The sequence below is a fragment of the Poromitra crassiceps genome, assembly GCF_964638095.1.
Source record: "Poromitra crassiceps genome assembly, chromosome: 4".
NCBI classification, from domain to species: Eukaryota; Metazoa; Chordata; class Actinopteri; order Beryciformes; family Melamphaidae; genus Poromitra; species Poromitra crassiceps.
The window spans coordinates 32,626,119-32,639,907 of record NC_139626.1 but is presented as its reverse complement, the minus strand read 5'-3'; the positions used below and the strand labels follow the sequence as shown (position 1 = coordinate 32,639,907).

The 13,789-nt window shown below is 43.8% G+C and overlaps 1 protein-coding gene across 1 annotated transcript; it reads right to left on the bottom strand.

Annotated features, from left to right (window-relative positions):
- Nucleotides 1–587: 587 nt before the first annotated feature.
- LOC310774616 (interferon regulatory factor 3-like) lies at nt 588–13,602 on the bottom strand. Its single transcript, XM_083634711.1, has 11 exons — nt 13,427–13,602; nt 11,743–11,916; nt 8,589–8,760; nt 4,726–4,796; nt 4,561–4,618; nt 4,036–4,113; nt 3,679–3,921; nt 3,303–3,393; nt 1,957–2,246; nt 1,210–1,328; nt 588–963 (listed from the first exon to the last, which is right to left on the bottom strand). The coding sequence occupies exons 2-11, from the start codon at nt 11,905–11,907 to the stop codon at nt 850–852; spliced, it is 1,401 nt and encodes a 466-aa protein (XP_083490837.1). The 5' UTR covers nt 11,908–11,916; nt 13,427–13,602; the 3' UTR covers nt 588–849.
- Nucleotides 13,603–13,789: the final 187 nt, after the last annotated feature.

Below are 13,789 nucleotides of genomic sequence, written 5' to 3'. Positions count from 1 at the left end.
CCCATCCACTAATCCATGGTTCCTTTCCATTCATCTCTCTCTCCCCTGCAGCAACGCCCTCAGGTTACATCAGCCATTCATAAATATGCACGCCCTCTTTATCCCTGTCCAATCAATGTCTCCCACGCTTTCCCTCTCTTCGGCTGTTGCCAATCACCTAAATGAAGTTCTATTTAAGACTCTTGCAAGTTGTAACTCACCCTGTTTGTTCACCCATATAGCTGCTGTTCCTGCGTTGCTGCTGCTTCGCCCCTCCTCCTCCCCTGAACACCACCAATGTCATGACTCCAGTAGAACTCCCTATGGGGGTTCTCTATCCTATAAATCATTGACGTCCTCCTCTTGTCTCAGAGGAGCGTCATCATTCCATGGAGTCATTCGCCAAATCTAAGTGTTGTTTTATCATTAAAGTTTATCGTACTTTCCTTCTAGTCTCTCATGATTGAAAGAAAGTGATGTAGTCCTAAAACTGAGTACACACAAGTTCAAGTATAAAATGCTGTTTTTGTGTGTGTTTGCTTTATTTCTTTCAGACTTATAAAGTAGAGCAGCAATAAAATCAGAAGAATTAAATGATAAATTGTTCCTGAATGGGATTTGATTGTCATGGTAACAAATGATCAGAAAATATGTAAATAAAGTTGTGAAATGCTACTCAATGTATTTCTTTTGTTCCTTTTATTTTACAGCACTTTAGCAATGTAGCTATTAACATTATTAATTTATCTCAGGTGCTGAACCACAGATTAAATACTCATAAAGCATGTAAACATGACCCATTACAAGTTCAATGGAAGGGGAAAGGCTCCTAAAAACACTCTAGACATTAATAGTACACTTCAGAGACCTTCAACACAACTCCATCATCTCCTCTAGGGAAAGCTGCAGTTCCACAGACTGCAGGGAGGAGGCGCCACCTCCAACAGCCAGCAACTTGAGTATCTCGAGTGATGTCAGGACCACCTGAGAGTAGGGGACGAAACGTGAGTTTGGAAGAAGCTGTGAACATTGTGAGCAGTCTTAGTTTCTTAAAGTAACTTTTGCACTTCTCAGCAGGTGTAATTCTATAGAAACTTCTAACACCTGAGGGAACCACTGTCACCACCGGCCTTCAGAAAAAAAAAACTGGAAAAAAATTATCTGACAAAGTGAAATATTGCTTTGAGCTCAACACCCTGTCTCTGCATTTTAATCCAAAGTTTTCCTCACCTCCACCATGATGAGTTTCTTCGCCCACGCCCTGTTCTCTGGGTCAGGCCACTTCTCCCCCAGACAGAAGAACAGTGAACAGGAGGGACATTCTTTCCCACTAATGAAGTCCCGTATTCCTACAGGCACAGGAGAGCCATCTCAATCCACATTACATTTACCCACCTTACTGTAACTGAGGCGCTCTTTTGTGTACTTGTACTTTTTTTGAGTATTTCACTTTTATTTACAGGTTTACTTAAATCAGATTCGTTACAAAGTAGCTACACATTTTGCGTCTCTCCATAAGAAACAGAAAATGGACCTACGTAAATAAACAAATTGTGTTGCCATTCAGAGTGAATGGTCAGTCAGCTGAGAAGAGTAATAATCTGGTTTTACTTCGGTTTGTGCTTTATCGTGTGATTTTCCAATTAAGAAAGTCTAGTTTGAACTCTGTACTCTGCCCTTTTAGAATTGGGAAAAAAATCACATGTAACAACATTCTCATTCAAAGTAACTGGTTCTACTTGAGTAGGCATTCTAGTACTCTTGCCACCACTGCCAATCTGACATGATACTGCTCGTGTACATTAACAAATGCACAAACCCCAGAGTTCCGTTATAGACCCTTTTCATAGATACCATTTTGTGTCGAAAAGGCAGGGTAAACACAGGTGCAAGCAAAACACTAATGAGGGTGGTAAAGTTGCCTTTTCAACACAAAATGGCCTCCGTGGAAAAGGGTCTATTATATATTCCTCTCACCTCGCACAAAGTCCTTGAACAGATAAAGAGGCTGAGGCTCCAGTTTGGACACTTCCTGCGGACGTCTGCTGTGGTCAAACTTGCAGAGGCTCCAAAAAACGTGGCTTTCACCCAGGCGCCGGCCGTAGACGACGGGGCCGGACACCCCCACCTCCAGACCGTCTCCCACGTTGTCCAGGATGCGCTGGGTCAGTTTGGCCTGAGTCATGTCTAGCATGTCCCCGGGGCTCGGCAGGGTTAGCACAGACAGGCCCGTGTCACGATCCAGGACCGGCTGGGTGAGTTCAGGCCTAATGTTGAGACAATATGACTGCATTTAGAAAAGATTCACATTTATATACCGTAGCTGGTTACATGTCTGGCAGAGTCCTGAGCAACGTGCTGATTGCTGAAGCTTAACGAGGGATAATGGCCTTTCTTTGGTCTGTGGTAGGGCTGGACGATATGGTTGAAATCAATATCATAAAAATCAGAAGGATTTTTCCCCCCGATATCAATATATCACACGATGTTCATGTACGCAAAGTCATGTTAAATAATCAAATGAATGTTCACCTCATTGAACCGAATCTTAATGTTAGTTCAGTCAGGAGTGACCACTTTAGTTAAAAACACAAGACTACTTAGATCAATTTAAAGCTTTTATTAGCATGAGTTATATTTGGCGGTATGGCTCTGTTCTGGAGGCTCCCTGCCCTTCCATGCGCATACATGGAAAGCCTAAGGCAGGGAGAGCGGCAGCAGCAGATTCTGGGAGCTCCTTGCCCCTCCATGAGCAACATGGAATAGCCTTAATGCAAGGAGAGCAACAAAACACCCCCAGGTACAGAACAGAGCAAGCAACAATGACAACAGAAATGACATTGTTTTAAGTCAGACACAGCATGAAAGGAGGAGCTGGGGAGGAGGTGGGTTGCAAACAGCTTGCAGATGAGGCAGCCATGTTAGGCAGCAGACTGGAGCAGAATTAAAGAGGGTGCCCTGTTTGAGTTGAGCCAATTGAATGCATCAGCTAAGCAGTCAGCTGATGTGGGCTGGGTTTGAGATCATCTCCTAATCAACTGTGGGCTGGGTTTAAGTTGGGCTTGACATCCGTGGCCTGCCTGAACTACCGCTGTGCTCAATGTGTGATGTCAAACGAAACAGAAATATTCAAATAATATTCCTACCATACCTGATTCTATGAAGTAAAATTTGCTTGTCATCGTCAATTTAGACAGCAGACATGCGTGTCACGATATTAAAATATCTTCATATCATCACCATATGATTCCACTGAAAGACGATAAACGATAATATTGAATTAGTGTCCAGCCCTAGTCTGTGGTTTACTGTAGTGTTGTTACCTGTAGACTAGGCGGAATCCAGCTTCATTCTCAATCAGCTGCTCAGACACCATCATCCCTCTGTAGTACACCGACACCCTGAACTGAGTCTCTGACCAATCAGAAAGAGGAGGGGGGGGGGGGGGGGGGGGGGCAAGCCTCATTCTTTCCTGTGTTCCTCTTTAAATACATTTTCAGTCACATTGTGTGGTAAGTCAGAGATGATATCATTCACATTGGCACACAGATGACAGTATTTTGAATGGCTTGCAAAACATGTATGAGTCAATGTTAATATTTTGGAAGGGATACAGACTGTCATTTTTGAGTTTGGGTAAATGCCGCATTGGATTTACAACATCCAAAAATATGATGGGTGTCCCATCCACAGACTTACTGAAATGATCTCCAACCATGGTCCTGGACATGCTTTCTCGGAACTGCTCCACCATCTGTGGATCGCAGGCTCCTCCCACAGCTCCATCTATTGGACATGCTGGTTGCTCAGGCAACACAACTCCACCGGCTGCACCCTCGAATGCTACTGGATGCTGCTGTTGCTCAGGCAACACGTGTCCTCCAATCACACCCTGACTGGGTTGTTGTTGCTCAGGAGGAGCCTCCAAACCAGCGATGCCCTCTATAGAGAAGTTGGAGAAACTGAATAACGATTTCTAGGTCTAGGAAAGTACCTTGGATATACCGCTACTGTCTCACCAGAGACGGGAATGAAAAGCTCTGCTGATAGATGTACCTGCTTGAGGCTTAATGTTCAGTCCCTGCAGACACTCCTGCAGAATATCATGGTCAATGGTGGATTCTGCTGACAGATCTTGATATAGAAACACAAAAGAAAAGGGCGTCATCGCACACAATTATCCAGTTGATTGCACTTTCTGATAACATTTGCAATCAATTACCCTTTTCAGATACAAAACCTCATGACAAGAAGAAATAAATTAACATAAAGAAAAGAAGTCGCACACTCAAAATCTCCTCTGCTGTGTTTTAATGGTTACACCAACATGTTTCGGCGAAAGTGCCTTCGTCAGGGTGCAGGCACTTTCGCCGAAACATGTTGGTGTAACCATTAAAACACAGCAGAGGAGATTTTGAGTGTGCGACTTCTTTTCTTTATGTTACTTTGACTTTACATTAGTCTGCACCTCTTCAAACTTTTTGGGTGTGCTCCACTCTATATATTAAGAAGAAATAAATTAGCAATAATAATAATTATTAATAATAATAATTGCAATAATCCTGACAGGGGCTGCCTTACCTGTAAAAATTTCATCTGGCAGAAAGATATCTTCACCAAAACATGGGACAACCTGGCTCTAAGACATCAGAGAGGTATTGGAGTGAGTTCATAATTTGAGTACATAATTACACTTCATCTGTTGGCGTCTCCCAATATTAAACCCTGTATTTCACATCCACTTACTTCTTGAATACGAAAGGAAGGCTCTTCCAACAAATTAGGCTCCTCTTGGTCCTGCGACCCAGCAGAGCACGCTTTGAGAGGGAAAGCAAAGAGCCCACTTAGTATCTGCTACTAGCTCTGTATTGTTAATTGATCCTCCTCAAAAACACATCCTGTTCATCTACGACGTGTATCTGTGCACTGACTTGCATCTTGTAAGTATGGATTTGATCTAGACAGAGGTTAACCACAGAAAACTCCATTATGTTCAGTAAAAGGATCCAACGTGTGCTCAAGATGGATAGTAATCTGATCATTCACATCAGGTCAGGAGGGGGTCAGAGATTAATTTCCCCACATTGGTACCGGTGTGTGAATGTAACACACACAACCAACATGTAAGCAGAAACAAACATTGAAATAACTGCCATCTGCCATGCACTTTGGCTGATTTTTGGATGTGTCCCCTTTACAATAAAAATGTTGGACTTGGTGATGAACAACAATAATGTACACATGTAATGTACACATGTGGTTTCTGTCTTCCTTATCCAATGTACACATGTGGTTTCTGTCTTCCTTATCCAATGTACAGATGTGGTTTCTGTCTTCCTTATCAAATGTACACATGTGGTTTCTGTCTTCCTTATCCAATGTACACATGTGGTTTCTGTCTTCCTTATCCAATGTACACATGTGGTTTCTGTCTTCCTTATCCAATGTACACGTGGTTTCTGTCTTCCTTATCCAATGTACACATGTGGTTTCTGTCTTCCTTATCCAATGTACACATGTGGTTTCTGTCTTCCTTATCCAATGTACACATGTGGTTTCTGTCTTCCTTATCCAATAGTACTGAAATACATAAGACCAACCAATGTCTAGTGAATCATTGAAGACGAGTTCACAGTCAAAGAAAAGGTGGACGACGTGTTACAGCCTCCATCCATCCTGTGAGATTCTGTGAGAACACAAAATTAATAATTTTGCATTAACTGCAAGAGATAGTGGTCAGCTGGCAATGCATATTTTGCATTTTGGAAGGGGAAGAGCAATATGATTCTATGTGGATGCATTTTTTACTAGTTATAAATACAGGTAGGTCAAATCTAGATACACTTTTTAATTCAAGATGGAAAGAGACTGTAATAACGGAGAATGACATCAGCTGAAGAATTAACCATTAATTATACATGATTCCAAGAATAGTCCAATCAGTTATTTGTGAGCATGAGAAAGCTGTCTCACTAGGGAAAGAGCACTACGCACTTCCAAGTCTTTCTCTGGTGCTGGACCTTAATCAAGATAAAGCTATCCGTACAACTGTTTATTTACTAGACAAGACAAATAATTATTTGGAGCTCGTTGTCATCAGGTGTGAGCAGCTCTCTCCTAAAAGCAGAGAAGCTTGATTCTATGTTCTGCCACACAGAAAGCCTGCAGCTGCTGCATTGACACTTATGGGAAGCAGACAGACGATTACTGGGAGTCTGTGAACCAGATATTTTTTATTTGAATTTTTATATCCAACTGGGCATTACATCACAGCAGCAGAGCTAACAGATACAAAACAGAAAATACTCTGTCCTTATGTCCAGAAAACCACCTTTTCTATTTTTGTTATTTTGAAAATGAAATGGGAGCGATGAAGTGGCCGAAGGTTCGGGATGAAGTTGCTGGACGCAGGCTGCGGGGGGCGCTGGCATCCCGGTGCCAGAAGCCCCAGCTGAGGGATGGAGGGTCGAGGGGGAGGAATGAAGGGGCCGAAGGGGAGGGCACTGTGGTGAAGGCTGGAGCACCTGGAGGAGCGGCTGTAGGGGGCGCTGTGGTGCAGGACGGAGAACCGAATGCAGGAGCGTTGGCGTAAAGGCTGGAGGACCGGCTGTAGGGGGCGCTGTGGCGAAGGCTGCCATCTCTCTGTCTGCATCATCCTTGCTGAGCTCTACTGGGTGTTTGATCTCCACTGCCTTTCTGAACTGAGCGACCATCTCAGATATGAAAGTATTGACACACAGATTAGGTTTGATGTCGAAAATCGTATTACACATGGGACACTGGCAATGGACACTAACATCCCAGTGCCGAGTGATACAGTCTTTGCAGAAGTTGTGTCCACATGGTGTGGAGACTGGGTCAGTGAACACATCCAGACAGATGGCACATAGAAAATCCTCTTCAGTGAGCCAGCTGGGAGCAGACATATGTAGCCACTGAGATATCTAGATATCTAGCCACTTCTTAGAATCTCGTCTTCTCCTTCTGATGACTGTCTGGCACTGGGGTTATCTGCTGGTCTTATACCACCAACAGGGGAGGATTTATAACATCACTGATGATGTCACAAGTGAGGGATTTATGACATCACTGATTATGTCACAATGCGTGAGTAGAGAGGGATTTATGACATCACTGATGATGTCACAATGGAAGAAGAAGATAATTACTACCTAATAGGGCAACTATCGACCAAATATGGACATAGTCAGCCCAAAATAGGGCACTTAAGTGATAATTTTGTGTCTGGCCTGGTATCCATGACTTTGCATCCCTGGAACAGGAAACAGCAAAAAAGAAAAAAGAGGTCTCCAAGTATTTCGACTTGACTGTAAGAGGGCCAAGTCTTCATTAAGAAGGTCCTCATGTTTTTCTCTGAAACGGATTCTGTTGAGAAGTTCTGCGTATGTTCTGTCGTTGCCTTGGTGATGGTTCTGTTCCAGTGTTACAGAGCTGAACATCTGCCAGAGATTGAAGATATCGACAACATCTTTAAATCGGCCAAACTATGGCTGTTGAAGATGTAGTTTCTTTGAATGGGCTTGTGCTGCATGAGGTCGCCTGGTTGCTACATGACGCACGTGGTCCTGGGCTGAAGTTGTCCTTGTTTTTTTTACAATCCCGCTTTTTTTTGTGTGAAAATTGGCTAAGTGGTGTCTGTCTGTCACGATTGTGATGTCATCAGTCATGATGTCATCAGTGATGTCACTTGAGCAATTGTGATGTCATCAGTGATGTCACTTGAGTAATTGTGTTATCAGTGATGTCACTCGAGCAATTGTGATGCCATCAGTGATGTCACTCGAGCAACTGTGATGTAGTATTATGAGCCGATGGCGCACAGTTGCACGATTGTGCCTAGGTGGGGGGGGCGCCTGGGCGGTGTCTGTACGTCTGTCTGTCTGTCAGTCACGATTTTGGGAGCCTGCAGAGCGGACAATTTCCATAACTGCAGCCATGGCGCATCATCTCGCGTCTCCACCCTAGGAATCGAGCGCGCATAGCACACGAGATTCCTAGTCAAATAAAACTGCATTTATTTTCCTGACTGGTATTCATTCCATTGCAAGCCCGACCAACTCCAAGTCAATGGAAAAAAAATAATTTAAAAACTAAAAACTAAAATCCAAGTCAATGGGACCACAACACAACTTCCCACTCAAAATATGAAGTCAATAAATAATAAAGATGTTATGGTCTCAATAGCTAATTAATGTCATTAATGGGACATAATGCATATAAAACAGGTTGTTTTCCTCTGGATTGACAGCTCGCCTGTCCAATGATCGACAGGTCGCTGATTACGGGCCAATAGCAGGCAGAGCTGTGGACACTTCTCCATCTCGCTTTGGCTGCTCTGGCTCCAAAAAATGTCAAAATGACGGCGATCGTAAACCCAATGTTTATACTTCAAAATGACCTTTCAGAAACCTATGGGTGATGTCACACTCACTACTACGTCCATCTTGTTTTACAATCTATGCTGTGTATAGTCACAAGTTGATGGTGATGGGGAAGTTGGGGGGGTTCCCTTTAACTTGCATGTTGTCCACTATCTTAAAAGCCCAACAGGAGGCTGTCTGTCTATGGATGTCCGGATGGTTCCTCACCTCCTGAGGGCACCTCGTCCGGCCAGCAGAACACTTTGTGTGGGTCCGCGGCATCGTTCTTCTTGTCGGATAACATTTTGAAGCCTTTGGCTCGGAGGGCGCTGCGGAAGTTCCTCTTCCAGACGGACGGGTCGCCGTTAGCCCTGCCGCCTCCACTCACCTCTGCCCAGGCCTATGGGGGAAAGACAGGACCAAGACTGTGTCTGAGTACACACCATATGGCTCATTTCCACCACATTTTACTGCCCTGCACAGCTCGTCACCAATCGGCTCTACTCGTTTCGGCCCGGTGGATGTTCTGCTTCGACCGCCGATCATCTGCCCCCGCCCACAGCTGGTCGTCATAGCGACCGCATATCTGTCCTCCGCCTATAGCCGAAGTAGGCTATAACATAACGTTACAATTAAATCCACCCACAGAACTTTTAAACTGTTTATGAAATACTGGTGCCTCTAAATGACCTACGCAGGGGTGTCAGACTCATATTAGGTAGAGGGCCGGATTTGTTCAACTGAGACCTCATGGGGGCCGGATTTTTTTTTTTACTAAAATCAATTTGACTCATTTACCCATTTACTTCACAAAAGAAATACTGCTCTTTCCATTTCTCTTGAAACTGCCTGCATTCCGTGTCAACCTTTCTCTTTTTCGACAGCATCTTGTTGATTCCTTTGTTTTTTGGTAGGTAGCCGAATGCGCGATTCAATTCCAGCGTGGCATCATGGCGGCTTTGTTTACACCTGATGACCTACTGACATAGTTCCTTGTAGTGCAGGTTAATTAACTTATGAATGAACTCTTAGCTTGCTTATTAGCCACACGTAGTTCATGATAATGGGGTGCGAATTTAATAATAATAATAATTATTATTATTATTTATTTATTTATTTTTTATATTCCAAAACATCTCGCGGGCCGGATGAAACCTGCCCGCGGGTTGTCTGAGTACACACCATATGGCTCATTTCCACCACATTTTACTGCCCTGCACAGCTCGTCACCAATCGGCTCTACTCGTTTCGGCCCGGTGGATGTTCTGCTTCGACCGCCGATCATCTGCCCCCGCCCACAGCTGGTCGTCATAGCGACCGCATATGGTAAATGGCCTGCATTTATATAGCGCTTTTATCCAAAGCGCTTTACAATCAGTAGGTAGTCTACATTCACCCATTCATACACCGATGGCGGCAGGCTGCCACGCAGGGTGCCTACACACCATCAGGAGCAAGGAGGGTTAAGTGTCTTGCCCAAGGACACAACGACAGCAGCTGGGAGGGAGTGGGGATCGAACCGCCAACCCTTGCGTCATTGGCCGACCCGCTCTACCTCCTGAGCTAAAGCCGCCCATATCTGTCCTCCGCCTATAGCCGAAGTAGGCTATAACATAACGTTACAATTAAATCCATCCACAGAACTTTTAAACTGTTTATGAAATACTGGTGCCTCTAAATGACCTACGCAGGGGTGTCAGACTCATATTAGGTAGAGGGCCGGATTTGTTCAACTGAGACCTCATGGGGGCCGGATTTTTTTTTTTACTAAAATCAATTTGACTCATTTACCCATTTACTTCACAAAAGAAATACTGCTCTTTCCATTTCTCTTGAAACTGCCTGCATTCCGTGTCAACCTTTCTCTTTTTCGACAGCATCTTGTTGATTCCTTTGTTTTTTGGTAGGTAGCCGAATGCGCGATTCAATTCCAGCGTGGCATCATGGCGGCTTTGTTTACACCTGATGACCTACTGACATAGTTCCTTGTAGTGCAGGTTAATTAACTTATGAATGAACTCTTAGCTTGCTTATTAGCCACACGTAGTTCATGATAATGGGGTGCGAATTTAATAATAATAATAATTATTAATTTTTATTTTTTATTTTTATATATTCCAAAACATCTCGCGGGCCGGATGAAACATGGGCAAAAGTGACAATCGGCCAGGAGAATGGATATCACTTTGTTGTTAGTCAAACTCACATGCATGCGCTGCGCGGGGACGGGAGAGGCGCTAGAGTGAAGCCTCTACCCCGGCGGCCTCTCACCAGGCAAGACCGCGGCTTCACCAAAGACCCGCCTGCGGCCTAGCGGAGCGCTGCACTCAACTACAAGGGCTTCCTGAGCAGCAGCACTTTTTCTCTCAAAACAATTGGAAACCACCGCCACAATTTTATTTCACCAGAGGCGAAGGCAGCAACACAAAAGACTGATGGAAATAACATAACAGAAGAGAAGGTAAGCCCACTAAACTGGTATGCAGCATTGCATTGACAGTCAGTAGATCGACAGAGTAAACACGATTCTGCCTGACCAATCAGTCGTCAACAATGTTTTCACGTCACCGTATGGTACCGGGTTCGCAGCCCTAGAACCCCAACGAAGCAGGGACGAAAAGTAGCACGACTCAACCCCAACTCAACCCGGGCTGGGACGGTTTTTACCGGTGGAATGAGACCATTTATCGAGTCGAGCGGAGCGGGATCGCGCTACTACCTGCGGTGGAAATGGGCCAATATACAAGTCTGCATGCATGGAGGACCGGCTGTAGGGGGCACTGTGGTGAAGGCTGCTATCCCTCTGTGTCTGAGTACACCGTATACAGGTCTGCATGCATGACAGGTAGACTCAAGGAAACACAGCATATTTGTTTCTCAATACAGGGGAGGTCATGTACAGGACAAAGAAGAATCATCAAACTGTAAAATGTCCAAATAGATTTGGGATTTGTTGAGTTGTTTCGCAAATACTACAATATATAGCCGATAGAAGGCCAAAGCATCTCGCCAAGAAGTGTACAATATTTACATGAATACTTTCTTTTTATATTCTATTGTTAAAGTCTGCATTGTATGCACAAACATCAAAATGACAAAAAAGAAATGACTATTTCCTCTTTAAATATTACAATAGCCTATACTCCTTCATGTATGGGAAACGGGTAGTTAATTTGCTTCTTTGCACCTGCATTTTCCCTGTGTGAGAACAGAAGACCATGAACACAAAGTATCCATGTGTAATGGTGATGATGACGTGATTGCTTTGCTACTACAGTAGCAGCATTACATAGTACAGTATATACTAGTACATAGTACTGTCAGAGAAAATACTACCATGACGATGCGTTTTAATGATGACCCTGCATGACACTGAATGTACCTTGAAGATGAGCACATCCACGCTGGAGGAGTCCTGCCTCAGAGCGTGTTTCCATGGGATGGAGAAGTGAGTGTGCTCCGGGTTGGTCCAGTCGACCCCCGGGTATCTCCTGCTATCAATCTGCCCCCGGAGCCAGGGTATGAGCAGGGGCTTGGAGTGAGACATCCCTACAGCCTGCTCCAAAACACCAGAAACAAACATCATCTGATCGGCATGTGGATTCCGCTGCAGGTGCACCATGGACTTCAAAGTAAAACACACAATTCTTTCACCGCCCTCACCACACCTCAATTTAATATCAGCCATAGATCATTATGCCTTTTTAGATAGAACAATGATTAGTTCAGCTCACACAGACCCACAGTGTTGGGGAAGCTACTTTGAAAGCATAGCTTAGGAAGCTACCAACTACTTCACCATGGAAGTAGTTGAAACTACAGCAAAGCTACCCTGGAGGAAATGTAGTTTAGGAAACTACAAGCTACGCAGAAAACGTAGTTCAAACTACTTTGTAAAAAAAAAGAGCATTAAATTGACAATGTAGGCATGTGTGATATATGAAATTAAATATAATAGCCTACAAAAAAGTCACATTCCATCAAAAATATGCCTCTCAATTGAGTTTATTGCAGTAGTTGACACCCAATTATTCAATGTTATATTTTTGTTGTTGTAAACAAATGTGGGTTCTTCTGGGTTTGGTTTTATCAGACAAATAAACAGTAAAGACTTGACTAGGATTGGTTAAGGTTAGGGTAAGAATCTCAGGGCAAGCCAATCAGAGGCAGCGTAGGCTGTGTCAAGAAGTAGCCTACAGTAACATTAATGGGATCCTGGCTGACTTCACAGTCTAAGGTGCCTTCAAAGCGATCAGGACGAAAGAAACATTAGCAGTCCTGTCAAAGGGGGTTCTGGTTCAACAGTAATGGTAAAATAAAATAAAAATATACCGGTATACATTCCTTTCATTTTATTGCCCAAAATTGTAGTTTGAGTAGGTGAACTACACAAAAATGACCAAAACGTAGTTTAACTGCTTGGCTCACTACGCAAATACGAGTAAACTACCAGCAAGCTACTGCAAAATGTAGTTACTACGTAGTTGAACTACATGATGTAGTTCACTACTCCCCAACACCGCACACCCACACACCCTTAAAAGAGCTGCAGAGCTGGACCATCGACTTATAAAGACATATTATATCTCAATGAGCTGGACAAACACTATTCAGTTCACTCTGAATATTCAGAAAAACACAGTTTACACTTTACAGTGATCAAGTCCTACACAAAGTATAACAAGTCTGTTGTGCCTTTTGATTCAATGCTACACATGCTGTCGGGGACTGAACATGCAGACCATCAAAAACCAACCAACTTTTTCCGCTTTAGTTTGGCTACATTAATCTAAATAGCTAAATAGTCATATTCATTTTAGACTTTACTCCTTTACTGATCCAGTGACTTGCAATGAGCGTCGTAAAAGTAGCAGAAAGTGCTGAAGATGGTAAACTGTTCAGTCATGATAAGGTAAGCTGAATGTTTGTTTTGCAAAGAGTAAACGATCAAAACGATACGTTTGTTGCATGCTACAGTTTAGAGTAACGTCGCAGAAACTATGAAAACCGTGTGACATTTTAATTCACTCAGTCACTCACTCATATAAAAAAAATGCGTTTGCTACCTGACGTTGACGAGGCAACTCCCAGTCCAGCAGGTCCGTTTATGAGTCGCAGACGCGGGTCGTTGTCAGTGCTAAAAGTCACACAATGGAACGTGACGTACAAACTGAATCTGTGTGACAAACTGTCATCGAGGGAACGCTTTTAAATAACAGAGCCAGAAGCTGCAGCTGTCTTGGGAAACTCCAGCACTTCCCTGGTTTCGTTTTCCAGTTCTGACGTCACCTACAGCTTTCAAATGCACACACGCACGCACGCACGCACACACACACACACACACACACACACACACACACACACACACACACACACACACACACACACACACACACACACACACACACACACACACACACACACACACA